The sequence below is a fragment of the Macaca nemestrina genome, chromosome 4 (genome assembly GCF_043159975.1).
Source record: "Macaca nemestrina isolate mMacNem1 chromosome 4, mMacNem.hap1, whole genome shotgun sequence".
NCBI lineage: Eukaryota > Metazoa > Chordata > Mammalia > Primates > Cercopithecidae > Macaca > Macaca nemestrina.
Window position 1 is genome coordinate 28,948,619 of NC_092128.1, and position 18,203 is coordinate 28,966,821.

Consider the following 18,203-nt stretch of genomic DNA (forward strand, 5'->3'; position numbering starts at 1 on the left):
AGACTTGACTTGCCCAGAACACCCATTTAAAAACCAAGAATATCTGGTTTTAAAAAAAACACAGTATCTCAAACACAACGTCTTAAACAGAAAAAATGAGCATTTGCAGAGATAACAAACTTAGGTTCACCATCTACGATCTTTCAGAAGTCTTTGAAACAAGTTGAAACCATGATTTTTTACTTTGGTTGCTTTTACTCATGTTTTCCCTCTTTCCTTCTTCATGTGAGGCCTTTGTATATCCTTTTAGAGTTTTAGTGTGTTTTACCATGTTGGAGTGTCTTCTAAGCTAGAAACTGGGATTGTCACATAGTTGGTTTTTTTTTTCCCAATGAGTACAAATTAATCTTGAGTATGGACACTTTCCATGGAATAGTGGGAACCTTCATTCCCACTCCCACAGTAATGTGAAATTTTGTTCCAATTTTTAGGATTAATAGAAACTGGATTGACAAATTGAAATTATGACTCCTTCCTGAAGCATAAAACTATTAATATAAGAGGGGCATTGAAAGAAGAGTAGTCATTTCAGATGCTGTCGCTACTGTGTTGGACTGACATCTCTATAGCTGCTAGTTAAAAGAGGAGTCTCGCCGGGCGCGGTGGCTCAAGCCTGTAATCCCAGCACTTTGGGAGGCCGAGGCGGGCGGATCACAAGGTCAGGAGATCGAGACCACAGTGAAACCCCGTCTCTACTAAAAATACAAAAAATTAGCCGGGCGCGGTGGCGGGCGCCTGTAGTCCCAGCTACTCAGGAGGCTGAGGCAGGAGAATGGCGGGAACCCGGGAGGCGGAGCTTGCAGTGAGCCGAGATCGCGCCACTGCACTCCAGCCTGGGCAACAGCGTGAGACTCCGTCTCAAAAAAAAAAAAAAAAAAAAAGAGGAGTCTCTGGAGATGAAACCGACACACTGTCTGCCCTTATCCATTTACGTATTTATTTGTAACGAAATTCCATACTACTGGTTATCTGATATTAAAATTAATTTTGGCAGGTAATAGAATTTTGAAAATTTTGTACAAGTTAAATTTTTATGAAAAAGTATATATGTAGTGAAAATTCATAACTCATAGGTAAATGCGACTTTTAAAAATAATTTTTCACGGCCGGGCGCGGTGGCTCAAGCCTGTAATCCCAGCACTTTGGGAGGCCGAGACGGGCGGATCACGAGGTCAGGAGATCGAGACCATCCTGGCTAACACAGTGAAACCCCGTCTCTACTAAAAAAATACAAAAAACTAGCCGGGCGAGGTGGCGGGCGCCTGTAGTCCCAGCTACTCGGGAGGCTGAGGCAGGAGAATGGCCTGAACCCAGGAGGCGGAGCTTGCAGTGAGCCAAGACTGGGCCACTGCACTCCAGCCTGGGCAACAGAGCAAGACTCCGTCTCAAAAAAAAAGAAAAGAAAAGAAACATGACAATAATCTATTGTAACTTTTAACAAAGATTTCTTTCAAAGCCACGTAGCTAAATCAGGAAGTTCTCGTTCTTTACTCACTTGTCTTTTGGGTCTGTATAATCTGATATTTTTTCTTGGGTTGCTATTTAATTATAGAGTATAAAATATATGTATATACAGAAACTTTAAATGTTTAATAGTCTTATCTGTTTATTTCCTTGTGGTTTGCTCTGTTTTTAAGTTTAGAAATTTTCTCACTTTCAGAATTGATTTCCCCCCACTATAGTATAAGATGATAATTTTACTCATTTTTATTTTATGCTAAAATTGATAACTAGTTGTCCCAATATCATAAATTATTTTTACCTTTAATTGACTTGGAGCCTCCTTTGTATTACATGTGATTTTGCATATTAGAGTCTTCTGGGTGATTCTGTTCACTTGCTGTGTTTTTAGTGTTGTGTGTAGCAGTTTCATTGTGGACTGTTAGAACAAAAAATGTCAAATACTATTGCATTTTTGCTTCAAAAACAGATAAATCAAGCTTATGTTCTGTTTGTACAAAAGAAGTGACAACACCAAAATATCAAGTATAATTTTTATTTTTAAAGAAATAATTTTTTTCTGACATTAACTCTCCCTTTGTACCTACTCTTTTCCAGTCATTTCTTTTGCCTTGTATATCTTTATATTTACAAATTTGAGGGGAAAAATAATGAAATGAGTTTTTTTTAACCTTAGTAATCTTTCTTTTTTTAAATCTTAAAAGATGTATCAGGAAAATATCAAAAGAAAGTAAAGGTGACGGCCGGGCGCGGTGGCTCACGCCTGTAATCCCAGCAGTTTGGGAGGCTGAGGCGGGCAGATCACAAGGTCAGGAGATCGAGACCATCCTGGCTAACACGGTGAAACCCCGTCTCTACTAAACAAAATACAAAAACTTAGCCGGGCATGGTGGTGGTCACTCGTAGTCCGAGCTACTTGGGCGGCTGAGGCAGGAGAATGGCGTGAACCCTGGAAGCAGAGCTTGCAGTGAGCCGAGATCGTGCCACTGCACTCCAACCTGGGCGACAGAGCGAGACTCTGTCTCAAAAAAAAAAAAAAAAAAAAGAAAGTAAAGGTGACAAAGGCATATCAGGAAGACATAAAAATAAGGTGGTAGTATTAACAATGTATAACTTCAGAGGAGTAAGAATTATATGAGACAAAAGGTCATTTTAAGTTGATGGAAGAAATAATACATAAGATGAAATAGTTACAATCCCTGTATATTGAATAATACAGCATCATAAAATGTAAAGCAAAAACCTTTAGAAAAATGAAATCAATACACACAATTGTATTGGAAGACTTTAGCATTATCAATGTCTGATAAAGTAGGCAACAAATAAGGACACAAAAGATGGGAGCAATAAAATTTAATAAGAACCTCCATAAGAACACTATTGAATATTGTGCCATTCTATTTGAGATGGTCATGGAATTGAACATGTTGTATTTTCTGACCAAAACAAAAAGAAAACTAGAAATTAAAAATAAAGGTTTGAAAAATACCACTAAAATATTTTAAAATACTCACCAAATTATTAGGTTAAATTAAAATTAGGAAAACAAGAATGCTTCAGTATCAGAATTTATGGATATAGTAAAAGCTATATGCAGTGGTAAATTCTTAACCTTAAATGTTTTTATTTTTGTTTTTTGGGGGGGTTTTTTTGAGACAGAGTTTTACTCTTATCGCCCAGGCTGGAGTGCAGTGGTGCGACCTCAGCTCACTGCAGCCTCCACCTCTGGGTTCAAGCGGTTCTCCTGCCTTAGCCTCCTGAGTAGCTGTGATTACAGGCACCCGCCAGCATGCCCAGCTAATTTTTTTATTTTCAGTAGAGATGGGGTTTCACCGTGTTGGCCAGGCTGATCTCCAACTCTTGACCTCGAGTGATCCACCCACTTCGGCCTCCCAAAGTGCTGGGATTACAGGCATGAGCCACCTCGCCGTGCCCATTTTTGTTTTAAAAAATAAAAATAGATGTACTAAGAATTCAGGTCAAAATTATAAAATTATAACAAGGAGGATACAGAAAAAATGATAGATATATGGTACAACGTGGATGATTCCTGAAAACACTATGCTAATGAAAGAAGCCAGTCACAAAAGACCACATATTGTATGATTATAGTTATATGAAATGTTCAGAGTGGGCAAATCTATAAAGACAGGAAGATTAGTGGTTATCTAAAGTTGGGGTGGAAAGGAAAGAGAAAAGGAGATTGATATCTGATTAGTTCTTTTTTAGTGGGAGGAAGGAAAAGAATGTTCTGAAATTGATTGTGATGGCTGTATAATCCTGTGAATATACTAAAACGCATTGAGTTGTGCACTTTACATGAGTGAATTGTGCGGTATGTGAATTTATATCTCAATAAAGCTATTTTTAAAATGATAAAAGCAAATGTTAATGAATTATTATCTAAGAGCTTTTTTCTGTGTGCATGGGAAATCGCATAAAATAGACAAATCTGTCAAATCAGCAGGGCAAATAAGACATAGACTTAAGGAGAAATTGAAATGGAAGATTTAGAAAAGGATACAGAGAAGTTTAAACCAAAATGAGTATTTTTACATTTTATGGTAAGAGCAGAGAATAGCTATTACCATAACGTTTCATGTCTCTGTGTTGTTACTCATCTTTTAAGCTGAAAACACTCTTAACATCATCCTTTGTTTGTTTAATGGTGATAAAACATACCATTTTTAAGTGCATAGTTCAGTAGCGTTAAATGCTTTCAAATTGTGCAACTGTCACCATCATCGTCTCTAGAACTTTTCATCTCCCCCCTGAAACAATGTGCCCATTGAAAACAGTTAACTCTCTTTTTCCACCCCCTAAGTCTCTGGCAACCACTATTCTGTCTCTCTGAATTTGATACTCTTAAGTACATCATTTAAGTGGAATCATACAGTATTTGTCCTTTAACTGGCTTATTCACTAGCATAATGTCCTCAGGGTTCATCCATGTTGTAGCATGTGTTATAATTCCATTCCTTTTTAAGGCTGAATAATACTCTATTGTATGTATACACCACATTTTGTTTATCCACTCATATGTTGATGGCTTCTACCTTTTGGCTTTTGTGAAGAGTGAATGCTGCAGTGTACAAGGCTGTACAGCTTATCTGTTTGAGTCCCTGCTTTCAGTTCTTTGGGGTATATATTAAGAAGTAGAGTTTGTATATCTATTTTTAATTTTTTGAGGAAACACTCTATGTTTGTTTTGTTTTGGTAGAGATGGGGTCTTGCTATATTGCCTGGGTTGGTCTCAAACGTCTCGACTCAAGCAGTCTTCCTGCCTCAGCCTCCCAAAGTGCTGGGATTACAGGCATGAGCCACCACACCTGGCCCCATACCATGGTTTGTAGCTACTTACATTCCCACCTTAGAATATTTGCATAATGATATATCAAACAAAGCATAGTATTTTAAAATAGTTGCTTGTATTAGTCTGTTTGGGCTGCCATTAAAAAATGCCACAGGCTTTGTGGCCTGACAGAAATTATTTTCTCATAGTTCTGAATGCTAGAAGCCTGAGATCAAGGTCCCTGCCAGTTTGGCTCCTGGTGAGGGCTCTTTGTGGTTTACGGACAGCCACTTTGCCCTCCCATGCCTTTTCTGGTATCTCTTCGTGTAAGGACACTGAGCCTGTCAGAACAAGGCCCCACTCCAGTGACCTCACTTAGGCTGATGACCCCCTTACTTCAAAAACAGCCACATTGGGGGGTAGGGCTCCAACATACGAATTTGGGGAAGACACAGACATTCAGTCTATAATAATGTTCACTTTTTTCCCTCTAGACTGTAACCCTCTTGAGCACAGGATTATGTGTTTTTATTCATCTTTGTTTCCTTAGCCCAGTATATGGAATATAGATGCTACATCAGTGTCTGTTGAGCCAAACTAATAACTTAGAAAAGTTAATGAAATACATTACTTTTCTTGGAAAAAAAAAAAAAAAAGCCAGAAAATTGGCTAAGAAGTAGAAAACCAAAATGAGAGAGAAAATTTAAAAACGATACATCACATACATCCCCAGAAGACTGTAGGGCCCTTAAGTTTTATTATTGAGTTCTTTTAAACTTTGAAGAAACAGTTACTTTATAGACTTTTTATTATGGAAAATCTCAAACTCACAAAAGTGAAGTGACCAGTTTTAATATAGTGAACTCCTGTGTATCTTTTACCCATCTTCTAAAAGTTATTAATATTTTGCTGGCCTATGAACAGCTAATTCTGATCCAGTAAAACAACATGTTAGCATCAACTTGAGTTAGAAAACAGGATTGAAATCCTGATATGATCTTCAGCAAGTTATGTAAACTCATAAGGCGAATATAGTAATCATGTGTACCTGTTATTGAAAAGATAAAATAAGACAATATATGTATTAAGTATAATTAGCACATTGCCTGACATATATAATGATTGCCTAAATACTTGGTATTCAATACGAATTATTACCAAATACAGAAAAGATAAGAATACCACTGCCTATTTTACTTTATAGAATGTAATAAAACTTAAAGCACAAAATAGTTACCCCTGGGATCTGTAAAAAACAAACCAAAAAAACTTAAAAATAAATAGGACAATGTGAAAGTTGTAAACTAAATAATGGTTTGAATTCCCAGAAATTAACAACTTTTTTTTCTTCTTTTCAAAATAACCTTTAAGGAATAATTGATAACCAGGTAAAGTTTATCCTAGCAATGCAGGAAATCTATTAATACATTATATTCAGGAGTTCATTTAAAACCTAAAGTTTGAAAAGCTGTTTCCTAAAAACATCCATTTTCATATTAAAAACTTTGGTTAAGTGGCTGGATACACGGTAAATATCGAAAATCAATAGCTTACAGTTATATATATGCCAGCATTATTTAGTTAGATCTATAGGGGTTTCCAAATTCCTTTCATAATTGATTAAAAAACATAAGATCCCAAGATTGAGCTTTAGAAGTGGGGCCAAAATATTGCCAAGAAGTATTAGAGATGCTAGATGAAGAGAGAGAAAATGTTCTTGGATAAAAAGATATTGTTATAAAGATTTTCTCCCTACATGCTAATGTATAAGGTGTATGCAATTCTAATTAGTCCCAGTCTACCATTTTTTAAAAATAGATTTATGCAAGTTACTCATTGATTTTAAAGTTAATAAAGAAAAACAAGTAAGCCAAGAAAATTTTGAGTAACAGGATACTTCCCCATAGACATTAAAACTTAATAAGTGAAATATTATGGCCTCTAGGCAAAAATAGGCCAATTAATGCAATAATAGCCCAGATATAGTGTATATAAGGATGTAATATGTTAATTTCAAAAATAAAAGAAATCTGTGTGGAAGAGGATTAACATTTTTATTTTCAAACAGCATTAAACAATTATAAGACTGATTAATCTTTAACTTGTTGCAAGCTAATATAAAGTGATCATAAGACCCCAATAGAAAAAAATTGTAAATGTACTTGAGTAAACATTTAAATAAGTAATCCAAGTGACTAGTAATTGTATTTTTTAAGTGTTTAACATCATAAATATAGGGAAATGCAAATTAAATGTCCAGTTTTAAAAATTCTTGTATATCAAGTAACTGTTAATATGCTTTCACCAAATAATTTCAGTTTTAGGAATCTGTTAAGGGAAGCCATCAGAAATTCAAAGATTTATGTGCAGCTATCTTCATCATAACATTGACAAAGCTGTGTATATTTTAGAGATTTTAAAATACATAAAATATGAAAAAGGCTTATATTATCTCTGGGTGGCAAAGTTACAGATGTTATTTTATTTATACTTTCTATTTTTAAAAATATGCATGTGTTAGTTCTTTTTTTAAGAGACAGGGTCTTGCTCTATCACCCAGGCTGGAATGCAGCAGCACGGTGATGGCTCACTGTAGCCTCTAACTCCTAGGCTCCTTGAGTTACTTTTTTTTTTTTTTTTTGATGGACTTTATTTTTTAGAGCAGTTTTGGGTTCACAGCAAAGTCAAGAGATCTCGTGTAATCCCCTGTCCTAACACGCATAGCCTCCCCGATGATTAGTATACCCCCTCACAGTGGTATCTTTCTTACAGCTGATGAACCTGCATTGATACGTCATTATCACCCTAAGTGCATAGGTTACATTAGGGTTCACTCTTGGTGTTGTACGTTCTATGGGTTTGGACAAATGTGTAATGATGTGTTCACAATTATAGTATCATACAGAATAAAAAATCTGTACCACTTATTCATTCTTCTTTTCCTCCAAATTCCTGTTAACCACTGTTTTTTTTTATTTTTTTACTGCTGCCATAGTTTCGCCTTTTCTAGAGTGTCATGTACTTAGACTCATACCTGTGTAGCTTTTCGGATTGGCTTCTTTCACTTAACAATATGCATTTTAAGATTCCTGTATGTCTTTTCATAGCTGGATAGCTCACTTCTTTTTTTTTTTTCTTCTTCTTTGAGATGGAGTTTTGCTTTTGTTGTCCAGGCTGGAGTGCAATGGCACGATCTCAGTTCGCTACAACTTCCATCTCCCAGGTTCAAGCGATTCTCTTGCTTCAGCCTCCCAAGTAACTGGGATTACAGGCGTAAGCCACCACGCCCGGATGATTTTGTATTTTCAGTAGAGACAGGGTTTCTCCATGTTGGTCAGGCTGGTCTCAAACTCCCGACCTCAGATGATCCTCCCGCCTCAGCCTCCCGAAGTGCTGGGATTACAGGTGTGAGCCATCGTGCCCAGCTCACTTTTTTTTAGTGCTGAGTAATACTCCATTACCTAATTTTGCCAGTTTATTTACTCATTCACCTACTGAAGGGCATCTTGGTTGCTTCCAAGTTTTGGCTATTATAAAGCTGCCATAAACGTACAGGTTTGTGTGTGGATGTAAGTTTTCAACTCCTTGGGTAATACTAAGGAGCACAATTACTGGATCGTATGGTAAGAGAATATTTACTTTTGTAAGAAACTGCCAAACTGGGTTTCAAAGTGGCTGTATCATTTTGCATTCCCACCAGCAAAGAATGAGAGATTCTGTTGTTCCACAACCTCATCAGCATTTGATGTTGTCAGTGTTGTAGATTTTTGCCATTCTACCAGATGTTTTACTTAAGTCAAAAACCAAAACAAAATGAATTTCAATTAAAGAAAAATAACGTAAAGATCTTTTATTTTGTATAGTTGACGAGCTTTAGCCCCTCTCCTCCTTCTTCATACCCTACCACTGTTGGACCAGTAGAAAGCAGTGGATTGAGATCTCGCTACCGTTCTTCACCTACCGTCTACAACTCACCTACTGACAAAGAAGACTACATGACCGACCTACGGACTTTGGATACTTTTCTTAGAAGTGAAGAAGAGAAACAGCATAGGGTTAAGCTGGGTACATATATATTTTCTGTATATCTACTATACCTATTTTTGGTGTCACTTAATCCTTAACCTATTATTTTCATTATTTTAATATCCATACTAACATACTTTGTTAGCCCTTTTTTTACTTTATATGTAACATAATTTTACGCAGTTAGAATTAAGTTCACAATTTAAGAAGTGAAATATAGCTAAACTAAGAAATCTTGAACCTACAATAAGATTGAAAGCTTTTCTGTATAATGTAAGTTACAATTTCTATTTAAAGTTGAGGCTACAAAATAATGTTTTGAAGCAGTGCATAGTAAACTTACTCAAATTATAGCTGTCTCTTTTCAGGTAGTCCTTTGGAAGGTTGGTGTGGCAGAGCAGGCTGAAAGAGAGAGCATGTATTCACTTGAGAAGCGCTGCTGTTTTTCAGAACATTTTAAAACTTGCGTTTTAGTATTTCCTGAAAGCCTATAGTTTACCTTGGGAAAGAGTGTTAGCAGATCTTAATCTGTTTGGGGTGGATTTGATTATTACAGAGTCAATTATTTGAAACCAAATTAGGTTATTGAACTGAGTAATGATTTTTCCCTGTCAGGAACTTTCATGGAAAGCATATTAGGCACTACTAAGGAAGCCGGTTATTGGACCATGGCTCTTTGTGTCGCTTGAAGTCTCACCAGTGATTTTTAATTTCATTTTGCCTGAAAGTGCCACAGATGTTACAGAAACCAGTCAGTATTATCTTCTTATTTTTGATACATGCTTGTTAAAAAGAATTTGAAATATTTTGGGTCTACTGAAACTTTAATACAGAGTATAATACAAAGAACCTATGTATCCTTGGCACATCTTTGTAATACCTAGATATTTTCTGACTTTACTTTTATTCTTTGACCCAGTAGGAGCTATTTAGAAGTAATATTATTATTGTTTGGAAGTGTTATTGGTGTTGCTTTTAATTTTCAAGCCTGAAAAGGCTTGGTTACCTTTTTTTCCTCCTAAGTTAATTTTACTGTGGTTAGAGAATCTGATCTGTACCTATCAGTTTTGTGTTTATTCGTTTGAGACTTGCTTTTAGGTCTACCATGTGATCACTTTTCTGTAAATGGCTTTGGTATGTTGAACAGAATGCAGAGTCTCTAAATTTGGGCCTCTATATTTGTTCACTGTCACACTTCTTGATGGTATTCTTAAATTCTTTATCTTACTAATTTTTATCTGCCTGATCTATTGGTTGTCAGAAAATATGCCAGAAGCTCCCATTGATTGTCTTCCATTAAGTGTTTTCTCACAATTCTGTCAGATTTGCTAAATATACATACGAGATTATGTTAAATGCATGTAAATTCAGAATTGTGAATATCATTCTGGTGAATTATGCCTTTTATCTTTATCTCTTAGGCTTTTTGCCTTAAAGTCTATTTTGTCGGACATTGACACATCTATATTAATTTCTTTTTGGTTAGTATTTGTCTGGTATATCTATCTCTATCCCTATTCTGTTAGCCCTTCTGTGCCCATAGGTTTTCGAAAATTAAGTATTTTGTGCAAATTAATAAATGATTAATAAGTATTTTGTGGGAAGCTACTTATCTAAAACTACATAAATATTTGGTCCCCATCAAACTTTTTTTTTTTTTTTTTTTTGAGATGGAGCCTCGCTCTGTCGCCCAGGCTGGAGTGCAGTGACCGGATCTCAGCTCACTGCAAGCTCCGCCTCCTGGGTTTACGCCATTCTCCTGCCTCAGCCTCCCGAGTAGCTGGGACTACAGGCGCCTGCCACCTCGCCCGGCTAGTTTTTTTTTTGTATTTTTTAGTAGAGACGGGGTTTCACCGTGTAGGCCGGGATGGTCTCGATCTCCTGACCTCGTGATCCGCCCGTCTCGGCCTCCCAAAGTGCTGGGATTACAGGCTTGAGCCACCGCGCCCGGCCTTTTTTTTTTTTTTTTGAGAATAGGTCTCACTGTATTGCAGTGGTACAATCTTGGCTCACTGCAGCCTTGAATTCAGGGCTCAGGTGCCTCTCCCACCTCATCCTCCTGAGTAGCTGGGACTACAGATGCATGCCACCATGCCATGCGAATTTTTGTGTTTTTAGTAGAGACAGGGTTTTGCCATGTTGCCCAGGCTGGTCTCAAACTCCTGAGCTCACACAACCCACCCACTTTGGCCTCCAAAAATGCTGGGATTACAGGCGTAAGCCACTGTGCCTGACCCCATCAAACTTTGACTTACTAGTTCTAACATCCTTTTAAGATTATTTTCAAAATTATTACTATGTTGGTTGTCATGGGGCTTTCCAGTTTCATCATTTCTCCTATGTTTATTTATTCCTTTAACATTTTTCTTTTTTTTTTTAACTAATACAGTATACATAAAATTTACAATATTAACCTTTTTTTTTTTTTTTTTTGAGATGGAGTCTTGCTCTGTCACCCAGGCTGGAGTGCAGTGGTAGATCTCAGCTTACTGCAACCTCTGCCTCCCAGGTTCAAGCGATTCTCCTGCCTCAGCTTCCCAAGTAGCTGGGATTACAGGCGTCTGCCACCATGCCTGGCTAATTTTTCTATTTTTAGTAGAGACGGGATTTCACCATGTTGGCCAGGATGGTCTCCATCTCCTGACCTCAGGTGATCTGCCTGCCTCAGCCTCCAAAGTACTGGGAATTACAGCCATGAGCCACCGTGCCTGGCCCAATATTAGCAATTTTAAGTGTTTAATTAAGTGGTGGTAAGTACATTTACATTATTGTGTAGCCACCTCTTACATTTATTTCTTGGTATTCTATAAGATAAAGGTTTCTTCTCCCTAATCATATCACTTATGTTGATGATTAGATTGTCCCAGATTGGGCTAGTGGGATGCTCTGTAAGCTGACTTCTCTGTTCTTTTGACATGATACCATCATTCTTTGAGCTAATCCCTCCACCCCTACCACCTTTCTAGTACCACAAAATGTCAGGCTCATTTTGTGTTGTCCCTGGCTAGCTCCAGAGTCAGTCTGTTTCTCTAAGAGCCCTGATTCCTTTTAATGGAGAACGATACTTAGAAATTAATATCTGGGCACTGGGCACACTGTTGTTATTGAGGTATCATTACTCCAGGTCCTCTAGGAAATATTTGTATAGACACATACACCAATATATGTACACACACACATCTATATGTATTATTCTGTCTGTTTTTAAAAAACCATGAGTTTATAATGTTATTTCTAATTCCAGTCCAGCTATACAGTTTATTCTGTCCTCCCCACTTTTCATATTTGTAACTTTCTCCAGCAGTAAAAAACCAGCCCTCATATTCTCTCTCTCATGCACACTTTCTTGCTGAATCATTTGAAAGGAAGTTGCAGGCATCCTGCCACTTCATTCCTGAGTATTTCAACATGCATCTCCTAAGAACAAGACATTTTGCTTTCTAACTACAATATGAGCTGGGCACAGTGACTCACACTTGTAATCCCAGCACTTTGGGAGCCCGAAGCAGGTGGACCACAAGGTCAGGAGCCTCATGATCAGACCAGCCTGACCAACATGATGAAACCCCGCCTCTACTAAAAAATTAGCCGGGCTTGGTGACGCGAGCCTGTAATCCCAGCCACTCTGGGGGCTGGGGCAGGAGAATCGCTTGAACCCGAGAGGCAGAGGTTGCAGTGAACCAAGATCTTACCACTGCACTCCAGCTTGGGTGACAGAGCGAGACTCCGTCTCAAAGGAAAAAACCAAATAACTACAATATGATTGTCATGCTTAAAATACTACAAGTGTTCATATTCACATTTCCCCAGTTGACCTAATACTGACCCTTATAGTGCTTTTTTTTTTTTTTTACTGATGCAGGATCCAATCAGGTATCACATACTGCATTTACTTGTGCTTCTGTTGTCCCCTTAAATCTAAACCATTTGGATAGTTTGGGTTTTGTGGGGGTTTTTGTTTTGTTTTCTTTTTTTCTTTTATGACATTTACATTTTGAAGACACCAGGCTATTGTTTTGAAAATTCAGATTTGTTTCATCATTTTGTTACTATTAGATTCCGTTTAAATATTATTTTCTGGCAAGAATACAACATAGGTGGTGGCATGTCCTTTTCAGTGTATGACATCAGGAGATGCGTGATGCTGCCTTGTCTCTTTGTCGGTGATGTGTAATAAAATTGGATCACTTGGTTAAGGTGATAGCAACTGGATTTCTTCATGATTTTCCCTTTATGTCCTGTTTCTGTAACAGCGTTTTACCCAGTGATTTTAGCGTGTATTGATGATCCTTGCCCTTGATAAAGTGGTGATTATAAAGTGGAGATTTTCTTTCTTTCTTTTTTTTTTTTTTTTTTTGTTTTTTTTTTTTTTGAGACGGAGTCTGGCTCTGTCGCCCAGGCTGGAGTGCAGTGGCGTGATCTCGGCTCACTGCAAGCTCCGCCTCCCGGGTTCACGCCATTCTCCAGGCGCCCACAACCGCGCCCGGCTAATTTTTTGTATTTTTAGTAGAGACGGGGTTTCACCGTGGTCTCGATCTCCTGACCTTGTGATCCGCCCGCCTCGGCCTCCCAAAGTGCTGGGATTACAGGCGTGAGCCACCGAGCCCGGCCTTTTTTTTTTTTTTTTTTTTTTTGAGACAGAGTCTCGCTGTGTCTCCCAGGCTGGAGTGCAGTGGCGCGATCTCGGCTCACTGCAAGCTCTGCCTCCCGGGTTCACACCATTCTCCTGCCTCAGCCTCCCGAGTAGCTGGGACTACAGGCGCCCGCCACCACACCTGGGTAATTTTTTGAATTTTTAGTAGAGATCGAGACCACGGTGAAACCCCGTCTCTACTAAAAATACAAAAAATTAGCCGGGCGCGGTGGCGGGCGCCTGTAGTCCCAGCTACTCGGGAGGCAGAGGCAGGAGAATGGCGGGAACCCGGGAGGCAGAGCGTGCAGTGAGCCGAGATCGCGCCATTGCACTCCAGCCTGGGCGACAGAGTGAGACTCCGTCTCAAAAAAAAAAAAAAAAAAAGAATTTTTAGTAGAGATGGGGTTTCACCGTGTTAACCAGGATCCGTCTCGATCTCTCAACCTCGTGATCCTCCCGTCTTGGCCTCCCAAAGTGCTGGGATTACAGGTGTGAGCCACCACGCCTGGCTAAAGTGGAGATTTTCTAATTATTTATTTCTACATTTCATAGTTGGGCATTCTTCTCTAAAGAAGAGCGTTCTGTTTTACCCCCACCCCAACTTTTTTGGTTTAGTCATTGTGGACTCATCAGCTCTTTCTTTAGTAATGTCTAAACTGTTATTTAACTAATTCATTGAGTTTTTTAATTTCAGCCACTTGTTTTCATTTTATAGTTTTATTTGGTTGTTTTCAAATATGCCAGGTTTTTGTAGAATATTTTTTATTCTTATGTTTTCAGTTCCTTTTTCTGTCTCAGTTGCTTAAACACACTTTTTTAAAGTTATTTGTCCAATAGTTCAATTAACCAAAGTTCTTGGAGGTTAAATACTCACCATTTTTGTCTTGTTAGTTCTTATGCCTGGAGGCTTGTTTCCTTGTATTTGATGTAATTTCTGTTTGTTTCTGATAAGTTTATCTTGGCTGGATGGAAGCTTTGTCTCTTCCTAGCTGTCTTGTATTTGCCTCTGTCAGGTGCTTTAGGAGTATTATTGACTTTGAGCTAACTTAAGTAATTTCTAAGCTTGGAGATTCCTGGACCTCACAGGTAATATAAATGGGCACTCTAAACCCATGTGAAGACGTATCTATGATTTTTAAATCTCAGGGTGCTTTTTCTTTTTTTTTTTTTTTTTTAAATCTCCCAACAACCTATGACAGACAAGCTTTCATTATCTCCTGGTCCCATTGAACAGATTTTTTTCTTATCTACTCAGAATGTGGCCCTTTGAGATTCCTGGTCCTCTACCAGCAGCAGGGACTAGGGGTAGGAGAAAGGTGTCAGCCCAGCTCTCTACCTCTTATGGGCCCAAATCCTTATCTCCATTTCCCACTTGGGCAATGAATTCCAAGCTAATAGATTTCTCAAGGCCTACAAAATTCTTTAGAGCAGCCACAGCATCCTCTTACAGGCTATTTTGATTTTTAATTCTCTTTTCATTTTTAACCATTGGCTATTCATAGCCTTACTTTTTTGCAAGCTCCATTATTCATTTTAATAATTTTGTTTTTGTTTTTGAGATTGAGGTTTTTTTTGTTTTTGAGATGGAGTCTAGCTCTGTTGCTCAGGCTGGTGTGCAATGGGGTGATCTCGGCTCACTGAAACCCCTGCTTCCTGGGTTCAAGCAATTCTGCCTTAGCCTCCTAAGTAGCTGGGATTACAGTCGTGCGCCACCACACCTGGCTAATTTTTGTATTTGTAGTAGAGACGGGGTTTCACCATGTTGGCCAGGCTTGTCTCAAACTCCTGATCTCAAGTGATCTGCCCACCTTGGCCTCCCAAAGTGCTGGGATTACAGGCGTGAGCCACCGCGCACCTGCCTAAAGAACGTATTTTATTTAATAAATATTTTTAGATATTTATGGTGGGAGATGTTTTAGGTTGTCTGGTTTGCTGTGTTGCCAGATTTCCAAATCTCCATGTGCTTTGACTCTTAGTTTTTTGAGGTTCTCCAGCTGTAGATGGTGTGCTATTGTGGTGGTGGTGGTATGCATCATGGAAAGGCCTGTTTTGTCATTACTTGCTGTGTACATTTTTTCTTTGCTTTGACTAATGCCCAGAGGTACTAGAACTTACTACTTCTATTCATTGTCTAAAGCCAATCTTCAATGAAATTTTTCTCAAATACAAGTTTTTTCATAGAAAACTTATGTTTCTTAAAGTTAATAATCGCAGTGATTAATCAAAATAGGATAACTTTATGATCTGTTATGACCATGTTTCTTTCCATTTCTGTTCTCTATTTATTAAATCATTTGTGTTGGTTGGCAACTGCTTTTCTTAACATTAATTCATTCCTAAAGTCAGTTTTGCCATTATTTCATACAAAGTGTGATGTTTCTTTACTATATGTAGCTTTTTATGCCAGGATGAAACATACGACATTCACCAACGCTCCTACTAGTTAACCTTCAAAATTTTGATGAAATGAAATATTGCTGCATATCCCTTTGATGATTTCTAATTCTTTGTGCCTGTAAACATAAGGAAAATGAGTTTTGTTATTTTCCAGTCATTCCTTTCAGAATTCTGCTAAGATTTAAAAAAAAAAAAAAACTTGTTTCTATTTATGAGTTTTGTTTGAGGGTATAAAGTACCAATTGATATTTTTTATATCAGTTAAACTCTGAAAATATAAGCCCTTTATAAATACCATATAATTGTCAAAAACTTGCTTATTTATTTAGGCGCTCTGCTAGATGCTAGGAAAAAGGAAATGCTCCCTGCTTTCAAGGAACTCAATTCTATTTGGGAAAACAGACAAAAACTATAACCCTGAAGTGTGATGAGTATCCTGGTTCAGAGGCCTCTGTAGGAGTACATTCCTAAATATAACTTTTTTTTACATTTCTTAAAAGTAAATTTATAAGTTTAGAAGGATAACCATCAGATAGTCTTTTAATACAACTCAGGAATTACCACAGGCTGTTAAATAAAACAGTAAAGTACAGGGACAAATAAGTTTAGCCTGTTACCAGGAGAGTAATCTTTTAGTAGGTGGCTATAGTTATCCCATTCAGAAGGAGCTTCTACAAACTTCAAACAAAGAACTTGCTTAGCCTATTTATTTCCTAAAGAAATTTGTCGGCCGGGCGCGGTGGCTCAAGCCTGTAATCCCAGCACTTTGGGAGGCCGAGACGGGCGGATCACGAGGTCAGGAGATCGAGACCATCCTGGCTAACACGGTGAAACCCCGTCTCTACTAAAAAATACAAAAAACTAGCCGGGTGAGGTGGCGGGCGCCTGTAGTCCCAGCTACTCGGGAGGCTGAGGCAGGAGAATGGTCTAAACCCGGGAGGCGGAGCTTGCAGTGAGCTGAGATCCGGCCACTGCACCCCAGCCTGGGCGACAGAGCAAGACTCTGTCTCAAAAAAAAAAAAAAAAAGAAATTTGTCTGTTTCTTACTAAATGATTTAAAAGTCTTAGAGAGTGAAACGAGCTTAATTTTTCAACAAAACTAGACAGATTCCTTTTGACTGTTTATTGTTCTTATAACTCTTAAAATGATACGGCTTAGAAAATACTGTTTCAAATTTTTAATCACAAGCCGACTGTGTTCTCTAAAGAGAAAATTATGTTAGGGAGAAGAGAATCTCCTTGAGGGTTGGTCTTCTGATTCCTGGATTGGCGTTGCCTAGATATAAGTGTTAACTCTAGATGTCAGAATTGCTACAACACACTGATACTGTTTATCTTCACAATCAATTCTAGGGAGCCCAGATTCTACCTCTCCTTCCAGCAGTCCTACTTTCTGGAACTACAGTCGTTCTATGGGGGATTATGCACAAACTTTAAAGAAGTTTCAGTATCAGCTTGCCTGTAGGTCTCAGGCCCCATGTGCTAACAAAGATGAAGCCGATCTCAGCTCTAAACAAGCTGCAGAAGAGGTAAGTGGAAAATAAAAGTGACTTAATATTTATGATTTATGCATTGCTAGAAAGTGTTCTACTTCTGGAACATATTTTCTGTAATATTCCATTCTGTTGAACAGAAATATAAATCTGGCACACATTAAGCAGTGGGAAAGCTCCTGTCTTACTTTGTGTACCTAAAATTAAAAACTAAATTATATCATACATTTTACTCTATGACACACAGTTCACCTTAGTGCCCTGTCTGAAACATATTTTTACATTGATTATAAAAAGGCTCTCAGGTATATAATTGTACTTAACACATACAGAAGTCTTGCTCTTAAAATATATTTGGATTAGAACATTTGTCAGTAATTTCATCACTTTAATACCAAATATGGAATTTTTATTTTGTTCTTAAAAGCAAGAAAAATGGGCTGGGTGTGATGGCTCACGCCTGTAATCCCAGCACTTTGGGAGTGCAAGGCGGGTGGATCACTAGGTCAGGAGATAGAGACCGTCTGGCCAACATGGTAAAACCCTGTCTCTACTGAAAATTCAAAGATTAGCCCAGCATGGTGGCATGCACCTGTAGTCCCAGCTATTGAGTAGGCTTAGGCAGGAGGATCACTTGAACCTGGGAGGCAGAGGTTGCAGTGAGCCAAGATTGCGTCACTGAACTCCAGCCTGGGCAACAGATGGAGACTCCATCTCAAAAAAAAAAAAAAAAGCAAGAAAAAAAATATTCTTTACGCATACCAATGTAAGGAACTTTTAAAGATAAATCTGTGTGTGAACAGCATTTATAAGTGAGTAATAAGAAAATTACTGAATATTAATTAGATGAATATTGATGTTTGGGAAATTTTTTTTTTCTAAGTTCATTAAATATTTTTAG

At 38.0% G+C, this 18,203-nt stretch overlaps 1 protein-coding gene across 7 annotated transcripts in view; it reads left to right on the forward strand.

The window, feature by feature from the left end:
- LOC105471395 (transmembrane protein 209) overlaps window positions 1–18,203 on the forward strand; it is a 43,276-nt gene that overhangs the window by 6,136 nt on the left and 18,937 nt on the right. For all 7 annotated transcript variants that reach the window (XM_011723865.2, XM_071094508.1, XM_011723864.3 and 4 more), the window contains exons 6-7: window positions 8,617–8,818; window positions 17,163–17,338. In XM_011723865.2, the coding sequence (XP_011722167.1) occupies window positions 8,617–8,818; window positions 17,163–17,338 (378 nt within the window). The remainder of the gene's footprint in view (window positions 1–8,616; window positions 8,819–17,162; window positions 17,339–18,203) is intronic.